This window comes from Lampetra fluviatilis, chromosome 3 (assembly GCF_964198595.1).
Source record: "Lampetra fluviatilis chromosome 3, kcLamFluv1.1, whole genome shotgun sequence".
Classification (NCBI taxonomy): Eukaryota; Metazoa; Chordata; class Hyperoartia; order Petromyzontiformes; family Petromyzontidae; genus Lampetra; species Lampetra fluviatilis.
The window spans coordinates 12,789,101-12,815,178 of record NC_136277.1 but is presented as its reverse complement, the minus strand read 5'-3'; the positions used below and the strand labels follow the sequence as shown (position 1 = coordinate 12,815,178).

Sequence of the window (26,078 nt, the reverse complement as noted above, 5' to 3'; positions counted from 1 at the left end):
ATTATGGCTTTCGCTACCGATATTATCCATAAGTGTTTTTTTTTTTGTTAGGTCGCGTAAATATGAATGTGTCATTAAACCTGCCACCACCCGACAACCAGTGAATAAGGTTTTTTCTCCAACGCACCGGTGTGCTGAACTAGTAACGAATATATAATGTAGTGTATCATGTAGTGTATAGTGTAGTGTATAGTGTAGTGTATAATGTAGTGTATAGTGTAGTGTATAGTGTAGTGTATAGTGTAGTATATAATGTAGTGTATAGTGTAGTGTATAATGTAGTGTAGTGTATAATGTAGTGTATAATGTAGTGTACAATGTAGTGTAGTGTATAATGTAGTGTATAATGTAGTGTACAATGTAGTGTATAATGTAGTGTGTAGTGTACAATGTAGTGTATAATGTAGTGTTTAATGTAATGTTTAATGTAGTGTTTAATGTGGTGTATAATGTAGTGTATAATGTAGTGTATAGTGTATAATGTAGCGTATAATGTAGTGTAGTGATATAAGCGAGTTGACAGTTTTTGCCTTCTATGCAAAATTCGGTGGGGACGAAAACTGCGAAGCGACCAATGGGATCGCGGCATTTCGCGCCCTTAAAACGCCGCCTCCGCCCATTGCTCGGACAAAGTTTTTTTTCTCACCGAAGGAACGTTTCGAAACGCGCCTCGTAAACAATAAAGATGCTGCTGATGCTGCTGCTTGTGTTGCCGACGATGTTGCTTCTCCCGTGGGGATCTGCGACCGATGCGCAGGAAGGGAACCGTGGCCGCGGTGAGTGAGAGGTTTAAAAACCACGAAGCCGGGTGGGGGGGGGGTGTTGGGGCGGGTTGGTGTTGGGGGGATTGGAGAGCCGAAGCCGGCAGCGCGGCTAGGAAAGTCGTAAGGCTCCGTGACAAGGCCTACCCGGTGTCTCGTTGAAATTTTATTTGTCTTCTAAGTCAATGGGAACCTTTGGTCAAACCAGAAAATAAAGTTGATTGCTTCGGAGATAATAGAGAGACGGCCGAACGTTAAACATCGAAAAAGGAGCAGATTTCAGCTCGTTGAATGCGAAAAAAAAAACTTAATATTAAAGTTACGGCTAAAGGTTTTTTCCCCGTGTGCCATGCATACGTTTTACGGCTCTTAACTTCCCACACGTGCGCCTGCAACGCGTTTAACATTGTCGCATCGATCCGTGTAATTATTCTTCGATTTTCTGAGGTTTTATTTTAACCCGGGCGTAAGGCCTCATCGAGCTACCGAGTTTAAATCTCATTTTTACTGCAGCGCAAATGATCGGGCTCAAGGAAGTTTGCTTTTATTATCATCATGTGGAAATGTATAGCAGTTAGACAAATACATCTTAAAACGCGTGATGTTGATTGTAAATTTGAGAGACCTCCTGTATACCAGGCGAGGTAGTCAACATCTCGCAACTGTGATGATGATGATAATGAGAGAGAGACACTGCAAACTCCAAATATACAGCAGCAGGCATCGTCATGGATCGAGATCGAACCCACGACACCTCCTGTATACCTGGCGAGGTAGTTAACATCTCGCAACTGTGATGATGATGAGAGAGAAACACGCAAACTCCAAATCTACAGCAGCAGGCATCGTCAGGGTCGTGATCGAACCCACGACCTCCTGCATACCAGGCGAGGTAGTCAACATCTCCTAGTTACCATGATGATGATGGTGATGAGAGAAACACCACCAACTCTAAATATACAGCAGCAGGCGTCGTCAGGGGTCGGGATCGAACCCACGACCTCCTGCATACCAGGCGAGGTAGTCAACATCTCGCAACTGTGGTTGCGTGCACCCCCTGGTAAAGAAACGACGGCCCCAGAGGGAGCTCTATAGAGAGAGCCCCTCGGGAGAGATCGATAGGCAATGCGTGTTCGTTGGAAAGATGCAGGCACACCTCGCTTAACGAGCGAGAAGCGTTCCGCAACAGTGGTGAGTGCCATAGGTGGCTAGGAGATGTTAACTACCTCGCCTGGTATGCAGGAGGTCGTGGGTTCGATCCTGACCCTGACGATGCCTGCTGCTGTATATTTGGAGTTTGCGTGTCTCTCTCTCATCATCATCACGGTGGCTAGGAGATGTTAACTACCTCGCCTGGTATACAGGAGGTCGTGGGTTCGATCCCGACATGGGTTTTTCTCCGGATCCTCCTGGTTTTCCCTCCACATTTCGATTCATCATCATGCGTTTAGAATATTTGACTGCTATACATTTCCACGTGATAAGCCACTTCATTGAGCTGTCACTTGTTGCGTTTGAAAAAGAGCTATAGAGCTCAATGGGCTTTAGCTGGTAAAATAACAAAAATAGTTTTTATAGTTGCTCAGCAAATGGAAAAACTTGTTTTTCCATGAACAAAAAACAGCTTTTTTTTTAATACGTGAGAAATACAAATTATAATTTCAAAATAAAGTTATAAAACATCGAATGTAAAGACTTGCCGCACGCGAAGGACCGCAGTGCATGTATGTGTAGTGTCCTCCTTCCTCCCGGCGTGTGTGTGTGCGCGTGTGGTGTGCGGCGCACACACTCAGTCGGAGGCGAGGCAGTTGCAGGAGGCACCGACTCTCTCTTTATTTATCCCGTTCACACCACCAACTCCGGCCTCCTCTCTCTCGACCACGCTGCCGTACAGCCCGGCCCAGACACGACCCCCCTGTCCGCGTTGCACTGACGGCGTCGACCGAGACGGTCAACTACTGTCTGGCCGCGCAATGATCGGGCGAAGGCGGCAGCGACGACGAGACGAGGCCACTCCCAGAACCGACAGCCCGGAGCTCTCGACTCTCCGCTGCTTTTAGTCTCCTCGGCGGCGGCCTGGATCCGCCCTAGCCGCGCCTCCCTTCTCGAACCCACCAGAGGGTTCCAGGGGCCTCCCTAATGGGGTCTTCCGTGACCATTGCCCCAGTTCCTCTGCCTTGCCGGCACACCCGTGTGTGTATATTCTCGATGGCGTGTGCGCTAACTGTTCACCGCAGTTTCCGCTGCTGGACAGCAGTCGGCGCTGTGCCACTGCACATGTGTATGTGTGTACTGCGTGTTGAACTTCTTTCGCACCGTACATGGCCAAGCGTGCTAATCGGAGGTGCGTGAGAAGGACAACAACAGTCATTCGCATTTATATGGTAGAGTTTTCTCCGGTAATCGTGCATGCCTTCCCCCGTGTATTTATTTTACAGAACCTCTGTTAATCCACTGCTGGATGAAAGCCTCCCCCACACCACACTTGATTGTCACTTGACCGTCACTTGACCATACTTCACCTCGCTGGGCAGTGCGGGTTGGTGAAGGTGAGGAAGCATTGCGGTGCAGCGCAATGGTGTGGTCTTTGCTGCACAGCCGGTCTGCTCACCGCCTGTCCCCACGGTGGCCTGTGACACCGGCTTTGTGCGTATCGTGGCGTGTCCAGGCACAACCGCCTTGCATGGCTTCTGAGAACTGACCATCGTATCAGGGGCATTCTAAGCTGATGGATTTTTAGTTTTATATTTAAAAAAAACAATCGCTTGCACGTGGGATGAGGTCAGCGATTTGGAAACGTACGTGGACTTAGAAGCCCCATCACCATCCCAGTGATGTGGCTTTGGTCTTGTGTGGAAAGCCCAAGCATGATCACGCGCGCATCTTTTAAAGTATTCTTAGGTTTTTTTCGGTAAAGTCACGTAGGTAAAAAATTAAAATTAATAAAAGTAAAATAAAATACAAATCACGACGTTTCGGAGGCAACACAAGCTTCCGTCTTCAGGTGGAACCGTCACAGCCACGACAGCTGTATCAAGTAAATGAGAGATTGCAAGAGATACCACTCCGTATATATAATGGTTGGAGAGGGGGGAAGGGCCAAGTACGGCACACTTTTTATTGCAATCTCTCATTTACTTGATACAGCTGTCGTGGCTGTGACGGTTCCACCTGAAGACGGAAGCTTGTGTTGCCTCCGAAACGTCGTGATTTTTATTTTATTTTACTTTTATTAATTTTAATTTTTTACCTACGTGACTTTACCGAAAAAACCTAAGAATTTGAATCCTTGCAGTCACGAAAGCTTCAAATCTAGAATATTTTAAAGTGTCGGATTTGTATGTTCACTAAATCGTGGCTCCGGCACTCTTTGTAAAAAGGTTCTTAAATAGGAAAAATGCTGATTTTTTTTTACTTCTTGTATGCCAAGATGGAAAACTCATTTGTTTAGAACTGCTTTTTGTGTTTAATTTGTTGTGTCCTCGTCCCCGAACCTTTAGATCGGCATGGTTGGCAGATACGGTGCGAAAGAAGTTCAAAATACATAGAGTAGTGAGTGTAGTAGTGAATGTAGTATAGTAGTGCGTAGTAGTGAGTGTAGTTGTAGTGGATGTAGTGTAATAGTGAGTGTAGTTGTGAATGTGTAGTAGTGAGTGTAGTTGTAGTGTAGTAGTGAATGTGTAGTAGTGAATGTAGTATAGTATTGCGTAGTAGTGAGTGTAGTTGTAGTGTAGTAGTGGATGTAGTGTAATAGTGAGTGTAGTTGTAGTGTAGTAGTGAGTGTAGTTGTAGTGTAGTAGTGGATGTGTAGTGTAGTAGTGAGTGTAGTGTAGTAGTGAGTGGAGTTGTGGTGTAGTAGTGAGTGGTGTAGTGTAGTAGTGAGTGTAGTTGTAGTGTAGTAGTGTAGTGTAGTAGTGGATGTAGTGTAATAGTGAATGTGTAGTTGTAGTATAGTAGTGAGTGTTGTTGTAGTGTAGTAGTGAGTGTAGTAGTGGATGTAGTAGTGAGTGTGGTGTAGTAATGAATGTGGTGTAGTAATGAATGTGTAGTGTAGTTGTAGTGTAGTAGTGAGTGTGGTGTAGTAGTGAATGTGTAGTAGTGAGTGTAGTGGTAGTGAGTGTGTAGTGGTGAGTGTCTAGTAGATTGAAAACTTGTTCCTTTTAGAGCTGTCCTTTTCGCCGCACCTCCCGATCACCACGGTTGGCTACGTAGGGCGCGAAATAAGTTGAACGTACGCACAAAGTTGGCAGCTATGATGTGCAAAAGAATGCCGGTTGTACACGTGGCTTCTCGGTCAACCTGTTTTGACACGACACAGAAAGTGAGTCGGTGTTCTCCAACAGATCTGTCGGTTCAGAAGGGTTGGGACTCGGAGCCGGGTGAGCCAGACCAATGCACCTTGGTAATTCCTTAGGCTCCGTTGTTAATGTTTGAGACACATCCAAGCCAAACTAAAGCGTACCTCTTCTTGGTTCTTTCGGTAAAGTCACAATTAAACATATTATGTTTTATTTTTATTATTTTATTACTTCCCTTCTACGTGACTTTACCGAAAGAACCAAGAAGATGAATCCTTGCAGTCACGAAAGCTTTAAATCGAAATTTAAAGCGTACCTGTCAATACGGGCAACATTTTTTTTCGTCTATTTGTTTGTGTTTCTCCCTTGCGATGGGACATTGGTAGCATGGACGTTGAGATTCATAAGGGCACGGGGTGACCAGCTCGGTCTTAATTGGTCTGTAAAAAGTTATACTAAAGCCTCCTTAGGAATCATTAGGCTGAGTTGTTAATAATGCCAGACTGACACCGTTGTTTAATGTTCGAGGTTCAGGGAGCCAGACTAAGGCGTCTTTAGGATTTATTGATAATTTACAAGGTCCAGAGAGCCAAGCTAAGGGCACCTTTAGGATTCACTGTTAATGTACAAGGTAGATATTGACCTAAGAAAACCTATTACTGTAAACGAATACGTAAATATGCTATTAAACACGTGAAAATCATCTCACCGCTTTATCTCCCGTGCATAACGAGTGAACACTCTGTTCATTATTAATGCCTTGACCATCGGAATCGCGACAAGGCCCCTTAAGGATTCTTAGCATCCTACATTGTCAAACTTTCAATCGGAAAGACCGTGGCACAGTTGGGCATCTTAAGGATTCAGAGTTTTATTTTCGTTTTCTGAGGCTCAAGAGAGGCAGATGAAGGCACCCCTAAGTGTCACCCCTCCTCCCCCCCCCTCCCGGCTCACGTGATGGACCCACGTGCTGACGTTGACGCTGATGTGGCTGTGTCGCCGCAGGATTTGGGGAGCACATCAACTGGCGGCCGTACGATGACGCACTCAAGGAGGCGAAGGCCAGGTGAAGCGCACGAACACACGAGGGTGCTCCCGTGTGCACCGTCACGCGTGTGCAGGTCCCAGCGGGACATGCATGCATAGCATGTATGTCCCACGGTTGGGTGCGTAAGAAGTTCAACATACCATTGGAACCTCATTTGCCAGTAAAAAATATGATAATTGTTTTCTTACCCTTTTATCTGGAAACAAAACTGACACCTTTTTTTTACAAGGAGTCATGTTTGCATAGACCACAATACCTGCGGTCGGAATGCAAACAAAACACATAACTCTGATAATGTATGCACTGTCCTTGAAGTTGAGGTCATATTTTTTCTTCTGGCAAATGAGGTTCCAATGGTGTAAATTCTTACCCCGAGCTCTCATACTCTGGATGGTGCATTGTCCTTGAGTTGTGCGCCTTTTGGCGTCATCTGGTCCCACACCATGTGAGACTAGGCTCTAAGGAAAGCTGTCTCGGGTGTGGACCAATCAACTTCAAGGACAGTGCATACATTATCAGAGTTGTGTTTTTTGTTTGCATTACGACCGCAGGTATTGTGGTCTATGCAAACATGACTCCTTGTAAAAAAAGGTGTCAGTTTTGTTGCCAGATAGAAGGGTAAAAAACCAATTATCAAGTTCAACATAGATGCATACATAGCACTGTTGGCAACGTACGGTACGAAAAAAGTTCAACATACGTAGAGGCTGTATTTACACTCGCATAGGAACCTGTAACTTACATTCTCATGCAGCTCAGCACATGCATATAATTAATACATGAATGATTAGCTATATGAATATGAAGAAAACCTATTACCGTAAACGAATACGTAAATATGTTATGAAACAAGTGAAAATTATCTGATCACTTTATCTCTCTCTCTTAATTATTAATGCCTGGCTATCGGAATCGCAAAAAGGCCCCTTAAGGATTCTTAGTATCCTACATTGACAAACGTTTATGGTAATAGGCTGTATGAATAGCTAATCGATGAATGAATAGCTACAAGAATAATTTTTTCCTTCCCCTGCACCTCCGTTTAGCATGGTTGACTACGTACGGTGTGAAAGAAGTTCAACATTTACACACACTCGGTCCAATTACTATTAAAACATTTTTACTGGAAAGTCCTCTATTGGGTTTTTACATCAAGAAACCGGAGCACCCGGAGAAAAACCCACACACTATCCCATCAGAGTGAAACGGATGATATTCACCACACTTGCTACAACGCTGAGCACATGCGTATCACACCGACCATTCGTGATTTACTTCCGCTGGCTAGCGATAAGACGAAGGGTTGATTTACAAGCTGTGTGCCCTTTCGTGTACAAGTGTCTACACCAATCTGTTCCACTCGATCTGATGGACACGTGGGGTGTGTGTGCTAGTACATCCACTCACCCACCCACCCACTCATCCAGTCATCCACCCACTCAGCCACCCACCCACTCAGCCACCCACTCACCCACCCACCCACTTATCCAGTCATCCACCCACTCATCCAGTCATCCACCCACTCAGCCACCCACCCACTCAGCCACCCACTCACCCACCCACTTATCCAGTCATCCACCCACTCATCCACCTATCCAGTCATCCACCCACCCACTGAGCCACCTACTCACTCACCCCTTTACCCACCCACTCATCCAGTCATCCACCCACCCACCCACTCATCCAGTCATCCACCCACCCACTCAGCCACCCATCCACTCAGCCACTCACCCACTCAGCCACCCACCCACTCAGCCACCCACTCACCCACCCACTCACCCACCCACCCACTCACCCACCCACTCACCCACCCACTCAGCCACCCACTCACCCACCCACTCAGCCACCCACCCACTCAGCCACCCACCCACTCAGCCACCCACCCACTCACCCACCCACTCACCTACCCACCCACTCACCTACTCGGCGGTCTATCTGCGTGGAACTCTTCCCCGCTGCATTATGTTTGAGACTCTTTACAGACGGACATTTGACCGGTTCAGTGTAGACCTTTAAACCAGTTCAGTAGAAAATGCACGACAGAGCAGTTTAATGGAGCTTACGATGTACGAAAAGTGCACACTTGCGACCACCTAGGTGATAAGAGTTGTGCATTTCAACATTCACTTACTTCGATACCCAACTGGAAGGATGTTTTGCAACATTCGTGTGATCCAGCAACCCTCGCCTCCGCAGCGACGGCTTAAAGGCCGCGTGCATAGCCACCACCGCCTGGCATATCGCTCGAAGAGACACCACCATCAAGCAGTCGAAGGGGACAGGAGAATGATGATGTACAATGTCCCGTATGCAACAGTGTAACATGCGCCCCCCCCACCCACCCCTTCTCTCTGACAGCGGACTGCCCATAATGCTCATCGTGCACAAGTCCTGGTGTGGTGCGTGCAAAGGTAACCGCCCGCACGCCTCGCCATTCACCGACATTGGGGCGCCGGGGTGGCTATGAGATGTATACTCCGTCGCCTGGTATACAGGAGGTCGTGGGTTTGATCCCGATGCCTGCTGCTGTATATTTGGAGTTTGTGTGTTCTTTCTCATCATCATCATCATCACGGTGGATAGGAGATGTTAACTACCTCGCCTGGTGTACAGGAGGTCGTGGGTTCGATCCCGACCCCGACGATGCCTGCTGTATATTTGGAATTTGCGTGTCTCTTTCTCATCATCATCACGGTGGCTTGGAGATGTTAACTACCTCGCCTGGTATACAGGAGGTCGTGGGTTTGATCCCGACCCCCGACGCCTGCTGCTGTGTATTTGGAGTTTGCGTGTCTCTCTCTCTCTCTCATCATCATCACGGTGGCTAGGAGATGTTAACTACCTCGCTTGGTATACAGGAGGTCGTGGGTTTGATCCCGACCCCTGACGCCTGCTGCTGTGTATTTGGAGTTTGCGTGTTTCTTTTTCATCATCATCACGGTGGCTAGGAGATGTTAACTACCTCGCCTGGTATACAGGAGGTCGTGGGTTTGATCCCGACCCCTGACGCCTGCTGCTGTGTATTTGCAGTTTGCGTGTCTCTCTTTCTCTCATCATCATCACGGTGGCTAGGATATGTTTACTACCTCGCCTGGTGTGCAGGAGGTCGTGGGTTCCATCTCGACCCTGACGCCTGCTGTATATGTGGAGTTTGCGTCTCTCCATCATCATCATCACGGTGGCTAGGAGATGTCAACTACCTAGCCTGGTATACAGGAGGTCGTGGGTTTGATCCCGACCCCCGACGCCTGCTGCTGTATATTTGGAGTTTGCGTGTCTCTCATCATCATCATGATGGTGGCTAGGAGATGTTAACTACCTCGCCTGGTGTGCAGGAGGTCGTGGGTTCCATCTCGACCCTGACGCCTGCTGTATATGTGGAGTTTGCGTCTCTCTCCATCATCATCATCATCATCACGGTGGCTAGGAGATGTCAACTACCTCGCCTGGTGTGCAGGAGGTCGTGGGTTCGATCCCGACCCTGACGATGCCTGCTGCTGTATATTTGGAGTTTGCGTGTCTCTCTCATCATCATCATCATAACGGTGGCTAGGAGATGTTTACTACCTCGCCCTGGTGTGCAGGAGGTCGCGGGTTCCATCCCGACCCCGACGCCTGCTGCTGTATATTTGGAGTTTGCGTGTCTCTCCCTCCCCCCCGTGGTCGCGTGGATTTTTCTCCGAGTCCTCCGGTTTTCCCCTCCACGTTTAGAAACGCGCGTTCGGAGAGTATTTGGCTGCGATAGATTTCCACATGACGATAATCCCACTTCGTTGAGCTATCATTTGTGATAGCCTGGTCGCGTCTGAAAAAGAGCTCAGTCAGGCCCTTACATGGTGAAGCAAAACTTGTTTTAGGTTTATAGACTCAGGCACGTGAGGAGGGACCACAGACAAACAACAAGGCAGCCACGCGACGAGCCGGCGCCAACAGTTTGCCCAAGTTCTGCATTCCTCTACGTATTTCTCTCTTTGATAGAGAGAGAATGCTGTGCGCTTCAGCGGCTGACATTATTTACGCGCGTGCCGTCTTGATTGTTAGCTGCCCCTCCTTAACTCTCTCTGCCCCACGTGGCCGTCAAACCTCCGTGGGTAATCCTATTGCAGGCACTCCTCTACTTACGAACGGGTTAGGTTCCAGAGGTGTTTGTTCGTAAGGGGCCGTCCATAAATGACGTCACGCACCTAGGGGGGTGGGGGCGGGGTCAGACATTTGTGACGATGTGTGACGAGGGGGGGTTTGAGAAATGTGACGTCACATCAAAATGCTGCAACTTTTAATAAATATAGACAACACGTTCTACTTAATTAAATAGACGTTTTAATAGATGTTTTCTCCTACAACATCAGAGTGCAGCGCCACATTAAATACACACTACAATGACAATAGTTTAAAGCGATTTTAAGCACGGTTTATTTTCAAAATGTAAATATGGTTTTGGGGGGGCGGTGGGGGGGTGCAGCGATAACTTTCAACGGCGGTGGCGGTCCAGGCAGAAACGCAACTGTGGGCGGCTTTGGGTCGTATCTCTGACGGTTCGTGGGTGGAGGAGCCTCCTGTGCTTTGAGAAGCAGTAAAACCAGATCGGGGACCTCCTTAGGGTTTTGCATAGGGAAGCGATCATTTGGGTTTGTATAGCCCAGGCAATCGGCAAAACCTTCACGGGACTGCCTCATGGCGTTTATTTATCAAGGGACACCCGCCACATTCTACGTATTCTTGAAATATTGATGGGTTTTTTAAAATCCTTTATATTAAGTTCGCTTGCTTACGCGCTTACGACCATGCAAATCTTTCGGTCGTTTTTTAACCCACTTCGCGTGATCAAATCGAGCTGACATTTTTGCACACAGACTCGTTGTGCGTGACAATTTATTTTCGTGAAAAAAAAATTCCAAAATGTTACACTTTTTAGGTAAAAAAAAATTATATTTAATTACCAATTGCTTAATGGTGGCAGGTAATCATCTGACCCATAGGTGGCAGCCATCTCAAGCCAGAGGACGAGAGGACTCTAGCCGCCACGCATATAAAGGATTTATAGTGAAAAACTTTGTTTTTTTACGGGTTAATTTTTTTGTTACCGAATTCGAACAAAAAAAAATGGCCCCCCTCTTTGTTATGTTGGTTTCCGACCGCTGGTATCGCCTCATTTGCATCTGGTTTGCATTATCCGCCGATTTGTTTTCGCCGGGCCTATTTCCACCCCCTCTCTCACCACCCCTCCCACCAGAGAAGGCTCGTGGTGACCTGTCCTGTATTCCTGCATGCCTGAAAGCTGTTGCTTGTGTGGTTTTTGTTTTTACTGTGCCGTGAGTCACAATGGCAATTAAAAATTAGTTTAGTCGACGTACAGACGAAGGTCACGCGCGCGCACAAATACAAAGATCCCCCGTGTAGCCTAAACAGACTGTAGGGGCAAGTGCTGTTATAGCGAGCACCTATGAAGGCCGACACGGCACACGAGGGGTGGGTGGCCAGCACCACGCCCGGCCGCCTTTGTCTCCCCAGTGGCGATGTTTACTACACACCGTACCAGGTACTCATTTGAGGCTGAGTCGACCTAGGGGAGGCCCAGGACCGGTTCAGATAATCGTCACTGATGGTGTTGGCCGTGAGCGGGAATCGAACCCGCTGTGATTTCTGCTCAAGCCTCTAGCACCGGTGACGATTGTCTGAAACTCCACCACCCCTGTGATCCAGCTGATAATGTCGATGGTGGTGATTATTACGACGGTGATTATGACGATGCCAATGATGAGAGCAATTCCAAAAATGATGATGCCATTGATGATGAGGATTATTGTGATGCCGTTGGAGATAAATGTCGTTGATGATAATGATGATGATAATTACGACGATGTCTGTCTGTGGTGCCGATGATAACACTGGTCAAAAAAAAAAAGCATTTTTTTCTGGCTTGGACTTTTGCAGCTGTTTTAGACTAATTTCAGGGTGCCGATTCCAAATCTGATCTCAGATTTGCTCTATCACATCTCATTTTATGCTATCGGCATACCCCATTTTCATTGATTTTACCCGAAATTAACTCTGTCACTTATGATTGCAAGTTGTTGCGAGTCAGTGACTGCTTTAGTGTTAAAATATGGTGCTGTATTTTTAGAATAGTGTGTTTATAATATCATTTTATGTAGATATCCACATTTATTTAATATTTTTCTTCCGCAGTTTTTATTGAAAATGCAATATTTGATATCTCAAAAACCTGATGTGATCGACAAAAACTGATGCCAGATTTGGAATCGGCACCCCAAAATTACCTTATAACCGTTGGAATACCTTATGCCAGAAAAAGTGTGTTGACCAGTGTAATTAATGATGATGAAGATAATGGCAACGAATATATTTAATGCTGGAAGTGCCAATTATTTAGAACTCCTTTTTGCGTTTAGTTTGTTGCCCTTCCCCCGCACCTCCGATGGGCACGGTCGGCTACGCGCGGTACGAAAGAAGTTCAACGTATCTACAATTCGGCCTGACGATGATGATCTGCGATGATTTTGCCGGTGTTATTGACGACGACGTCAATCACGACAGCGATGATGATGATGACGACGACGACGATGCCACCACCTCTGCTGTGTGCAGCTCTGAAGCCGAAGTTTGCGCTGTCGAAAGAGATCGCCGAGCTGAGCCACAACTTTGTGATGGTGAACGTGGAGGTGAGTCGCTGGGTGGCTGGGACCAGCGCTGTGTCAATGATAACCCTCGGGGAGAGATAAAATCAACCCGTAAAAACAAAGTTTTTCACTATAAATCCTTTATATGCATGGCATCGGTTTTATTTTATTATTCATTTCTGTTTTTCTTGAGTAAGAGTTTCATTTTTATCACATTGGTATTTTAAATTAAATATGAGAAAAAATGTTTCCTAAAAAGTGGAAAATTTTTGAAAAAAATTTTCACGAAAATTAATTGTCACGCACAACGAGTCTGTGTGCAAAATGTCAGCTCGATTGGATCACGGGAAGTGGGTTAAAAAACGACCGAAAGATTTGCACGGTCGTAAGCGCGCAAGCAAGAAAGCAAGTGAACTTAATATAAAGAATTTAAAAACGAGTACCACTTTGTGCGCGTCGCTCCTCCGCCCTCCACCGTTGGAGGGCGACTGCGTCCAACCGACCCAGTAGCGCCCATCACGAGCCTCCTCCACAGAGGCCGATCTTGACACCGACAAAAGCCACAACAGCCGTCATTCGCCACTTAGTGGCGGTGACGTCACCGCGGCGAATGTGCACTTTAAGGCCACGTGGCAGGAGGTCACGGGACAAATCTAGGTGCCACGTGTTGACCGACTGAGACGACTGGCAGATGCACCAGTTGTGCATTGTAGCCGCCCGGCGCTCCGCTCGTTGTTGTGAGCATCGCTCCTCTGCCCTCCATTGTTGCTGGAGGGCAAAGACGAGGGACAAAGATGCCCCGTATAGCTGAACAGAATGTTGGGGCAAGTGCTGTTGGCGATCGGCACCTATGCAGGCCGGCACGGCACATAACGACTAACAACAGCAACAACAAGAACCACCATTCACCACGAAGTGGCGCTGATGTCACCACGGTGCTTGTGCCAGGCCATGTGCACTTTAAGGCCACGTGAAGTGTGGAACGCCGGCTGGCAGGAGGTCACGGGACAGACCCTGGTGCCATGTGTTGACCGACTGAGATGAGTGGCCGATGCACCACCTGTGCCCCCCTCCTACTACGCCAACTTGCTGTGCTCTGGCCGCTCCGCTCGTTGACTGACGCTGCTGCTTTGCTGCCCCATCCCCGCGACCCACCCGCCCACCCGCCGTGTGTCGTCCGTGCAGGATGAGGACGAACCGGAGGCACCGGAGTTCAGTCCGGACGGCGGCTACATCCCCCGAATCCTCTTCCTCGGTGAGATGTCGGCCCGTCACCACCCCCCACCCCCCCTCTTCCCCCAGCCACCCGCACCCACTGCTCGTGTTGAAGCTGACGATGATTGGGGGCGGGGGTGTCGGGAGAAGAAAATAAGTTGATAACCCACAACAACAACCGCCACTAACAAGCGCGTTAAACAAGGGACACTCGCCGTGCAGATACGCGCTGAGCTTTAACACGGGTAGGAACAACAGGTTCCACACTGCCCACCAGGGATTATTTGTCTGTCTGTCTGTCTCGTGCGTGTCCGGAATTCCGCCCACCCATGCACCTCCCCACCGAACACCGAGCAACGCCGCGATTGGTTGACGATGTCGGGGAGGGTGGGGGGGGGAAGGGTAAACATGCCCACTCATCCAACTGCCCCCCCCCCCGTCAAACCAAGTTGCTACCTGCCAGAGGTCGCAAACGTGTTTTGATTCCTTACCCGTACCTGGCCGCACCAGGGTCGCAAACAGGTACCCGTACCCGATACCCGGCTACCCGTACCCGACCGGATACCTGGTGCGGCCGGGTACGGGTAGACCGTGAGTCACTGGTGAGTAACCGTTTATCACTCATTTCCCAACGTCTTGTCTCTTCTCACAATTCAAGTTCCTAGAATCAACCCACCCGCGCTTGCAACGTGGCTTCATCCCAGAGGTCGCAACCGGGTACCCGATACCCGTACCCTACCCGATACCCGGCCGGGTACGGGTAGCCGGGTATCGGGTCGGGTACGGGTACACGATTGCGGCCGGATACGGGTACGGCTAAAGAATCAAAACCCGTTTGCGACCTCTGCTTGCATCCCTTTGCTTCTTAATCTAAAACAAAATAATGTAAATAAATACATCGGTTTGATAACACAAAGCGGTTGTCACTTACGTGCCCGTGCTTGATCTGTATTTTCGATTATTTACCTTCTGAATAAATGTGGCCATGCCTCGCACCCCCAGAAAGGGCATCTCGGACCCCCAGGGGGGTGTGTGTGTGTGTGTGTCCCCGGGTTAAGAACCACTGGTCTAAGCCAACAGTTGGAATTCGCAAACCGAGCATTTGGCCACATTTAAGCGCGGAGGCACATTTTTTCACGTCACTCACATCCGTTGCGCGTGCGACTGGGCCTGAGACCGTGACACGGCTGCACTTGACGCGCCGGTTCAATCGCAAGCTCGCTCCCGTCGCTCACGAACTATTTCCATCGCTCTCTTACGTAAACTGCTGAATCTCGTAAACTAAACTACTGCCGTCGCCCGCTGTGGACTGCTCCATCACCCCTTCTTGGTTCTTTCGGTAAAGTCACGTAGAAGGGAAGTAATAAAATAATGAAAATAAAACGTAATAAAATACAATTCTCACGACGTTTCGGCCACAACGCAAGCAGCCGACCTCAGGTGAAGAACAGGTCATTCAGACGCTGTCTCCCCGACAGACCTGGTCTTCACCTGAGGACGGCTGCTTGCGTTGTGGCCGAAATGTCGTGAGAATAATTTTATTATGTTTTATTAATATTTTATTATTTCCATTCTACGTGACTTTACCGAAAGAACTGAGAAGATGAATCCCTGCAGTCACGAAAGCTTTGAATCGAAATATGCTCCATCAGCCGTCAACAAATTGTTACGTTTAGTTTGCCGGCTTTCCCCCGCACCTCCGATTAGTACGGTCGGCTAAGAACTTCACATACGTGCATGACAACTACTAACTCTTTATATTCTTGGTTCTTTCGGTAGAGTCACGTAGAAGGGAAATAATAAAATAATAATGATCTCGTCAAGGAGCAATAAAGTATCACGTGACCTCCAAATCATCACAGCGGCTTTTGGCGAGCCGAAAGAACCGAGAATATGAATCCCTGCAGTCATCGAAAGCTTTAAATCGAAATACTAACTTTTTATTCCTATTTATATTTGACCAGGTAAGGCCCACTTACTTGGTAAAATATGAATACGGCCACAAATGATAGGCCAACAAAAAGTGGCTTATAGCGTGGAAATTTATATCAGCAGCCAGTTGCTCTGAATGCATGTTGACTCTTAAATGTGGGGAGAAAAACCGGAAGACCAAGAGAAAAACCCATGCGATCAAGGGTCGGAAGGGAACCCACGACCTCCTGCATACCAGGCGAGGTAGTCAACGTCTAGCCACCGTGGTGATGATGATGATGATGAGAAAGAGACACGCAGACTCCAAATATACAGCAGCAGGCGTCAGGGTCGGGATCGAACCCACGACCTCCTGTATACCAGGCGAGGTAGTTAACATCTCATAGCCACCGTGGTGATGATGAGAGAGAGAGACACGCAGATGCCAAATATACAGCAACAGGCATCGTCAGGGTCGGGATCGAACCCACGACCTCCTGTACACCAGGCGAGGTAGTTAACATCTCCTAGCCACCATGATGATGATGAGAGAGAGAGACACGCAGACCGCAAATATACAGCAGCAGGCATCGTCAGGGTCGGGATCGAACCCACGACCTCCTGCATACCAGGCGAGGTAGTTAACATCTCCTAGCCACCGTGGTGATGATGAGAGAGAGAGACACGCAGACGCCAAATATACAGCAGCAGGCATCGTTAGGGTCGGAGTAGAACCCACGACCTCCTGCATACCGGGCGAGGTAGTTAACGTCTCCTAGCCACCGTGATGATGATGAGAGAGAGAGACACGCAGACGCCAAATATGCAACAGGCATCGTCAGGGTCGGAAGAGAACCCACGACCTCCTGTATACCGGGCGAGGTAGTTAACATCTCCTAGCCACCGTGATGATGATGAGAGAGAGAGACACGCAGACGCCAAATATGCAACAGGCATCGTCAGGGTCGGAAGAGAACCCACGACCTCCTGCATACCAGGCGAGGTAGTTAACATCTCACCGCGGCACCGTCCAAAGCTCCGGGTTCCACAGCATCCCACGCCTCGTGGCTGCCGTGTGGCCGATCAGGCTGAGCGTCTCTCTCTGTGTCTCTCTGTGTCTCTCTGTGTCTCTCTGTGCCTGCGTGCGTGCGTTGTCTTGGTGCCCTCGCAGACATGGACGGGAAGGTGCACCCGGAGATTATTAACGAAGACGGCAACCCCAAGTACAAGTACTTCTACAGCTCGCCCAGCCAGGGTGAGCGGGCGTCGTGCACGCGGCGGCTGTGAATTGGCCTTGCTGCGACCCACACACACACACACGTACACACACACACTAACTAACCCCTACACATACACACACACACGCGCTAACTAACTCCTACACATACATACATACATACTAACACACACACACACTAACCCCTACACATACACACACACACTAACCCCCTACACGTACACACACACACACTAACCCCTACACGTACACACACACACACTAATCCCTGCACGTACACACACACACACGTACACACACATACACACACTAACCCCTACACGTACACTCACACTAACCCCGACACACACACACACACACTAACCCCTACACACACACTAACCCCTACACATACACACACACACACTAACCCCTACACATACACACACACACTAACCCCTACACACACACACTAACCCCTACACACATACACACACACACTAACCCCTACACACATACACACACACACTAACCCCTACACACACACTAACCCCTACACGTACACACACACACACTAACTAACCCCTACACATACATACATACTAACACACACACACACTAACCCCTACACATACATACACACACGCTAACTAACCCCTACACATACATACATACTAACACACACACACACTAACCCCTACACATACACACACACGCGCTAACTAACCCCTACACATACATACATACTAACACACACACACACTAACCCCTACACATACATACACACGCGCTAACTAACTCCTACACATACATACATACATACTAACACACACACACACTAACCCCTACACATACACACACACACTAACCCCCTACACATACACACACACACTAACCCCCTACACATACACACACACACACACTAACTAACCCCTACACATACATACATACATACTAACACACACACACACACACACTAACCCCCTACACATACACACACACACACGCTAACTAACCCCTACACATACATACATACTAACACACACACACTAACCCCTACACATACACACACACACACTAACTAACCCCTACACATACATACATACTAACACACACACAAACTAACCCCTACACATACACACACACACGCTAACTAACCCCTACACATACATACATACTAACACACACACACACACACTAACCCCTACACATACACACACACACTAACCCCTACACATACACACACACACTAACTAACCCCTACACATACATACATACTAACACACACACACACTAACCCCTACACATACACACACACACGCTAACTAACCCCTACACATACATACATACTAACACACACACACACTAACCCCTACACATACACACACACACACTAACTAACCCCTACACATACACACACACTAACTAACCCCTACACATACATACATACTAACACACACACACACTAACCCCTACACATACACACACACACACTAACTAACCCCTACACATACATACATACTAACACACACACACACTAACCCCTACACATACACACACACACGCTAACTAACCCCTACACATACATACATACATACCAGAGGTGGGACAAAGTCATTGTTATGCAAGTCCAAGTCGAGTCGCAAGTCATCAAATTCATGACTCGAGTCTGACTCGAGTCCAAGTCACATGACTCGAGTCCACACCTCTGATACATACTAACACACACACACACACTAACCCCTACACATACACACACACACTAACTAACCCCTACACATACACACACACGCGCTAACTAACTCCTACACATACATACATACTAACACACACACACACTAACCCCTACACATACACACACACACTAACCCCCTACACATACACACACACACTAACCCCCTACACATACACACACACACACACACTAACCCCTACACATACACACACACACACTAACCCCTACACATACACACACACACTAACCCCCTACACATACACACACACACTAACCCCCTACACACACACACACACTAACCCCTACACGTACACACACACACTAACACATATACACACACACACTAACCCCTACACATACACACACACTAAACCCTACACACACACACCAACCCCTACACACACACACTAACCCCTACACATACACACACATTAACCCCTACACACACACTAACCCCTACACATACACACACACACTAACCCCTACACATACACACACACACACTAACCCCGACACACACACACACACACTAACCCCGACACACACACACTAACCCCGACACACACACACACACACTAACCCCGACACACACACACACACACTAACCCCGACACACACACACACACTAACCCCGACACACACACACACACTTACCCCGACACACACACATACACTAACCCCTACACATACACACACACTAACCCCGACACACACAAACTAACCCCTACACATACACACACACACTAACCCCTACACACACACACACTAACCCCTACACACACACACCAACCCCTACACACACACACTAACCCCTACACATACACACACATTAACCCCTTACACACACACTAACCCCTACACATACACACACACTAACCCCTACACATACACACACACACACTAACCCCTACACATACACACACACACTAACCCACACACACACACACACTAACCCCTACACGTACACATACGTACACACACTAACCCCGACACACACACACACACTAACCCCTAAACACACACACTAACCCCTACACATACACACACACTAACCCCTAAACACACACACTAACCCCTACACATACACACACACTAACCCCTAAACACACACACTAACCCCTACACATACACACACACACAAACCCCTACACATACACACACATTAACCCCTACACACACACTAACCCCTAAACACACACACACTAACCCCTACACATACACACACACACACTAACCCCTACACATACACACACACACACTAACCCCTACACATACACACACACACTAACCCACACACACACACACACTAACCCCTACACGTACACATACGTACACACACTAACCCCGACACACACACACACACTAACCCCTACACATACACACACACTAACCCCTAAACACACACACTAACCCCTACACATACACACACACACAAACCCCTACACATACACACACATTAACCCCTACACACACACTAACCCCTAAACACACACACACTAACCCCTACACATACACACACACACACTAACCCCTACACATACACACACACACACTAACCCACACACACACACACACTAACCCCTACACGTACACATACGTACACACACTAACCCCGACACACACACACACACTAACCCCTACACATACACACACACTAACCCCTAAACACACACACTAACCCCTACACATACACACACACACACACTAACCCCTACACATACACACACGTACACACACTAACCCCGACACACACACACACACTAACCCCGACACACACACACACACACTAACCCCTACACATAAACACACACACACACTAACCCCGACACACACACACACACACACTAACACATACACACACACACTAACCCCGACACACACACACACACTAACACATACACACACACACTAACCCCTACACACACACACTAACCCCGACACACACACTAACCCCTACACATACACACACACACTAACACATACACACACACACTAACCCCTACACATACACACACACACTAACCTCTACACATACACACTAACCCCTACACATACACACACACACACACTAACCCCTACACATACACACACACACACACTAACCCCTACACATACACACACACACACACACTAACCCCTACACATACATACACACACACAAACACACTAACCCCTACACATACATACACACACACAAACACACTAACCCCTACACATACACACACGTACATAAAGATCCACCACCACCCACCCCCTAGTATAGTCTTAGCAGACTGGTGTTGGGGGCAGTGAGCGGGAATCGAACTGGGGTCGCCGGGTTCGTAGCGGAGGCGCGATAATCGCCACACTACCGCTCCCACACAAAGACAAAGATCCACCGTGTAGCCCAAACAGACTGTCGGGGCAAGTGCCGTTAACAAGTAGCACCGATGAAGGCCGGCACGGCACGGTGGCACACGAGGGGGTGGGTGGCCAGCACCCACGCCCGACTGCCTGTCTCCCCAGTGGCGATGTTTACACATCGCACCAGGTACTCATTTCAGGCTTAGTCGACCTAGGGGAGGCCCAGGACCGGTTCAGATAATCTTCACTGGTGTTGGCCGTGAGCGCGGGAATCGAACCTGTGTCGCCGGGTTCATAGCGCAAGCGCGCTAACCGCTACACCACCGCTCCCCCAACACGCACACAAAGATCCCCCGTATAGCCTTAACAGACTGTAGGGGCAAGTGCTATTAGCGAGTACCTATGATGGCCGGCACGGCACACGAGGGGGTGGGTGGCCAGCACCACGCTCGACCGCCTTTGTCTCCCCAGTGGCGATGTTTACACCACCGCTCCCCCAACACGCACACACGCACACGCGCACACACACACGCACACACGCACACACACGCACACACGCACACGGACCCATAACCCCGCTCTCTCACACACTCGCCCTCGCACACTCCAAGTGACGTCTCGCCTGGCTCCCTCCCTCCCCGCCCCCAGTGCTGGCGTCCATGACAGAGGCCGAGAAGAAGCTCACGGGCGACGTGAAGGGGCGCGACGAGCTCTGACACCAACGCCGCCGAGAGGGGGGGGGCTGAGCCTGCACGCACGCGTACACACACGTACACACACGCACGCACGTTCACATATATACACGTAGAAACACATATATACACATAGATACACATATATACACGTATATATACACACACACGTACGCACGCGTGCACACGCATACACACGCGTGCACACGCGTACGCGTTCACATATATACACATATATACACATACACACGCGTACACCTTAACATATAAACACATACACACGCGTACACACTCACACACGCGTACACACGCGTACACACACGTACACCTTCACATATAAACGCGTACACCTTCACACATAAACACACACACGCGTACACCTTCACATATAAACGCATACACACGCGTACACACGTACACACGCGTACGTGTTCACATTTAAACTGATGCACGGATGCACACTCGTACACGTACACATCCACATATAAAGCCACACACACATATACATATAAACCCATACACACGCACAAATACAAAGATCCCCCGTGTAGCCTTAACAGACTGTTGGGGCAAGTGCTGTTAGCGAACACCTCGGAAAGCCGGAACGGCACACGAGGGGGTGAGTGGCCAGCACCACGCCCGACCGCCTTTGGTCTCCCTATTGGCGATGTTTACACCGTGCACCAGGTACTCATTTGAGGCCGAGTTGACCTAGGGGAGGCCCCGGTTCAGATAATCGTCACCGGTGTTGGCCGCTAGCGGGAATCAAACTCGGGTCGCCGAGTGCATAGCGCAGCGCGTTAACCGCTACACTCCAACGTACACACACACACGCGCACACACGCACACACACGTGCACACACGCGCACATACGCGCACACACACGCACACACACGCACTAGGCATGTAACGATTCATCCCCGCGCCCCCCCCTTCCCCCCCCCCAAAATTTCGACGAATCATCACCATGCAAACTCTTGATCAGATCCCAGATTCTAATCGATATTTCGCTTCGGTCTCGATTCTCACCGTCTTTCATTTGTATCGTTTGTCCCCTCTCTCTCTCGTCCGTGCGCCCACCGTGGGATGTGACCCCCCCCCTCCCCTCCCCGTGGCAAATCCGCCACCACGGCAGTTTGTTTGGCCATACTTCACCGCGCCGGTGAACGGAGACGGGCGCTTCCCCGCCCACCACCCTCCAGAGGTCGCAAACGGGTTTTGATTCCTTACCCGTACCCGGCCGCACCAGGGTCGCAATCGGGTACCCGTACCCTACCCGATACCCGGCTACCCGTACCCGGCTGGGTATCGGGTACCCGATTGCGACCTCTGGGATGAAGCCATGTTGCAGGCGCGGGTGGGTTGATTCTAGGAACTTGAATTGTGAGAAGAGACAAGACGTTGGGAAATGAGTGACAAACGGTGACTCACCAGTGACTCACGGCCTACCCGTACCCGGCCGCACCAGGGTCGCAAACCGGTACCCGTACCCGGCCGGGTATCGGGTAGGGTACGGGTAGTATCGGGTACCCGGTTGCGACCTCTGCCACCCGCCCATTCCCGGCCGTGAAATTCACGGTGCGTGGATATTGGCACCTCCGATTGGCGGTGCGACGGAGGTTGGGGGTCGAACGTGCGGAGAGCATTTCCCCCTGTGGCTTGCACCCATTACGCCGTCAAATCATCTGCGCGATGTCGTTTAAGATCAAACGTAAAAAATACGTATTTACGTAACGTGTTTTTTAGAAAAGATTTTTACGATCAAACTTAAATAACGTGCGTATTTCAATGTAAAACAAATTGTATATTTTACGTTTAAATGTATACTCGATCTTAGATTGCGTGCAGTGGCGAGCGCACAGCGCTACTATCCCAACCGTATAGTTAATTATATATTTATATATCGATATCCTTATATAAATATATATATTTACAGAAAAAATATAACAAATAAGTTTTCTATATAATTACTTAGCTATAAACGTGAGCTATTTTGTATCCATGAATGGCTGCATTGTTACATGCCTAATCACACACGCACACACACACGCACACACGCGTAGACCTATAACAAAGACAAAGCAGCCTGCCAACTGCCATACGGACTGCTGGGGCAAGTGCAGATTAGCGAGCGGCTTTTGTTGAGGCTCTGCACAATGGCCAGCCACACAACAATAAGCTGCCTATGCCGCTCTTACCGGCTACTCGTTCATTCGGGGCAGCTTTGGGGAACTTTGGTGAGCGTTCAAAATGATCACCGGCGTTGTTATCCACGTACGGGAATCATAACCGAGGGCTATGGGATCGTAACGTCGTGCACCACACCACCGCTCCCCACGTGATGTACAGCGAGGGAAAAAAATTAACCCGTAAAAACAAAGTTTTTCACTACAAATCCTTTATATGCGTGTTCAATCGGCCACAACCCAGCCCACATTGGTCTTTGAAACGGGCGGCTAGAGTCCTCTCGTCCTCTGGCTTGAGATGGCTGCCACCCTATGGGTCAGATGATTGCCTGCCACCTTTAAGCAATTGGTAATTAAATATAATTTTTTTTACCTAAAAAGTGTAAAATTTTGGGAAAAATTTTTTCGCGAAAAGAAATTGTCACGCACAACGAGTCTGTGCAAAATGTCAGCTCGATTGGATCACGGGAAGTGGGTTAAAAAACGACCGAAAGATTTGCACGGTTGTAAGCGCGCAAGCAAGCAAACAAGCAAGTGAACTTAATATAAAGGATTTAAAAAGTATTTGATCCTCTGCTGATTTTGTACGTTTGCCCACTGACAAAGAAATGATGAGTCTATAATTTTAATGGTAGGTTTATTTGAACGGTGAGAGACAGAATAACAGCAAAAAAATCCATATAAACGCATGTCAAAAATGTTATAAATTGATTTGCATTTTAATGAGGGAAATAAGTATTTGACCCCCTCTGCAAAACATGACTTAGTACTTGGTGGCAAAACCCTTGTTGGCAATCACAGAGGTCAGACGTTTCTTGTAGTTGGACACCAGGTTTGCACACATCTCAGGAGGGATTTTGTCCCACTCCTCTTTGCAGATCTTCTCCAAGTCATAAAGGTTTCGAGGCTGACGTTTGGCAACTCGAACCTTCAGCTCCCTCCACAGATTTTCTATGGGATTAAGGTCTGGAGACTGGCTAGGCCACTCCAGGACCTTAATGTGCCTCTTCTTGAGCCACTCCTTTGTTGCCTTGGCCGTGTGTTTTGGGTCATTGTCATGCTGGAATACCCATCCACGACCCATTTTCAATGCCCTGGCTGAGGGAAGGATGTTCTCACCCAAGATTTGACGGTACATGGCCCCGTCCATCGTCCCTTTGATTGCGGTGAAGTTGTCCTGTCCCCTTAGCAGAAAAACACCCCCAAAGCATAATTTTTCCACCTCCATGTTTGACGGTGGGGATGGTGTTCTTGGGGTCAGAGGCAGCATTCCTCCTCCAAACACGGCGAGTTGAGTTGATGCCAAAGAGCTCCATTTTGGTCTCATCTGACCAAAACACTTTCACCCAGTTGTCCTCTAAATCATTCAGATGTTCATTGGCAAACTTCAGACGGGCATGTATATGTGCTTTCTTGAGCAGGGGGACCTTGCGTGCGCTGCAGGATTTCAGTCCTTCACGGCGTAGTGTGTTACCAACTGTTTTCTTGGTGACTATGGTCCCAGCTGCCTTGAGACCATTGACAAGATCCTCCCGTGTAGTTCTGGGCTGATTCCTCACCGTTCTCATGATCATTGCAACTCCACGAGGTGAGATCTTGTATGGAGCCCCAGGCCGAGGGAGATTGACAGTTCTTTTGTGTTTCTTCCATTTGCGAATAATCGCACCAACTGTTGTCACCTAATCGCCAAGCTGCTCCAGCCTTGTGTAGGTCTACAATCTTGTCCCTGACATCCTTGGAGAGCTCTTTGGTCTTGGCCATGGTGGAGAGTTTGGAATCTGATTGATTGCTTCTGTGAACAGGTGTCTTTAATACAGGTAACAAGCTGGGATTAGGAGCACGCCCTTTACGAGTGTGCTCCTAATCTCAGCTCTTTACCTGTATAAAAGACACCTGGGAGCCAGAAATATTTCTGATTGAGAGGGGGTCAAATACTTATTTCCCTCATTAAAATGCAAATCAATTTATAACATTTTCGACATGCGTTTTTCTGGATTTTTGTTGTTATTCTGTCTCTCAATGTTCAAATAAA

At 48.4% G+C, this 26,078-nt stretch overlaps 1 protein-coding gene across 1 annotated transcript; it reads left to right on the top strand.

The window, feature by feature from the left end:
- Positions 1-631: 631 nt before the first annotated feature.
- On the top strand, positions 632-26,078 carry LOC144953013 (thioredoxin domain-containing protein 12-like). The gene is made up of 7 exons (XM_078883523.1): positions 632-776; positions 6,065-6,125; positions 8,466-8,518; positions 12,717-12,790; positions 13,934-14,003; positions 17,046-17,129; positions 21,817-26,078. The coding sequence occupies exons 1-7, from the start codon at positions 686-688 to the stop codon at positions 21,882-21,884; spliced, it is 501 nt and encodes a 166-aa protein (XP_078739649.1). The 5' UTR covers positions 632-685; the 3' UTR covers positions 21,885-26,078.

Excerpts from the sequence above, each read along its gene's own strand:
- LOC144953013 (XM_078883523.1), top strand. The coding sequence starts at position 686 with ATGCTGCTGATGCTGCTGCTTGTGTTGCCGACGATGTTGCTTCTCCCG. Across the intron at positions 14,004-17,045 it reads CCCCCGAATCCTCTTCCTCG|ACATGGACGGGAAGGTGCAC; the intron begins GTGAGATGTCGG and ends GTGCCCTCGCAG. Across the intron at positions 17,130-21,816 it reads CTACAGCTCGCCCAGCCAGG|TGCTGGCGTCCATGACAGAG; the intron begins GTGAGCGGGCGT and ends CCCCGCCCCCAG.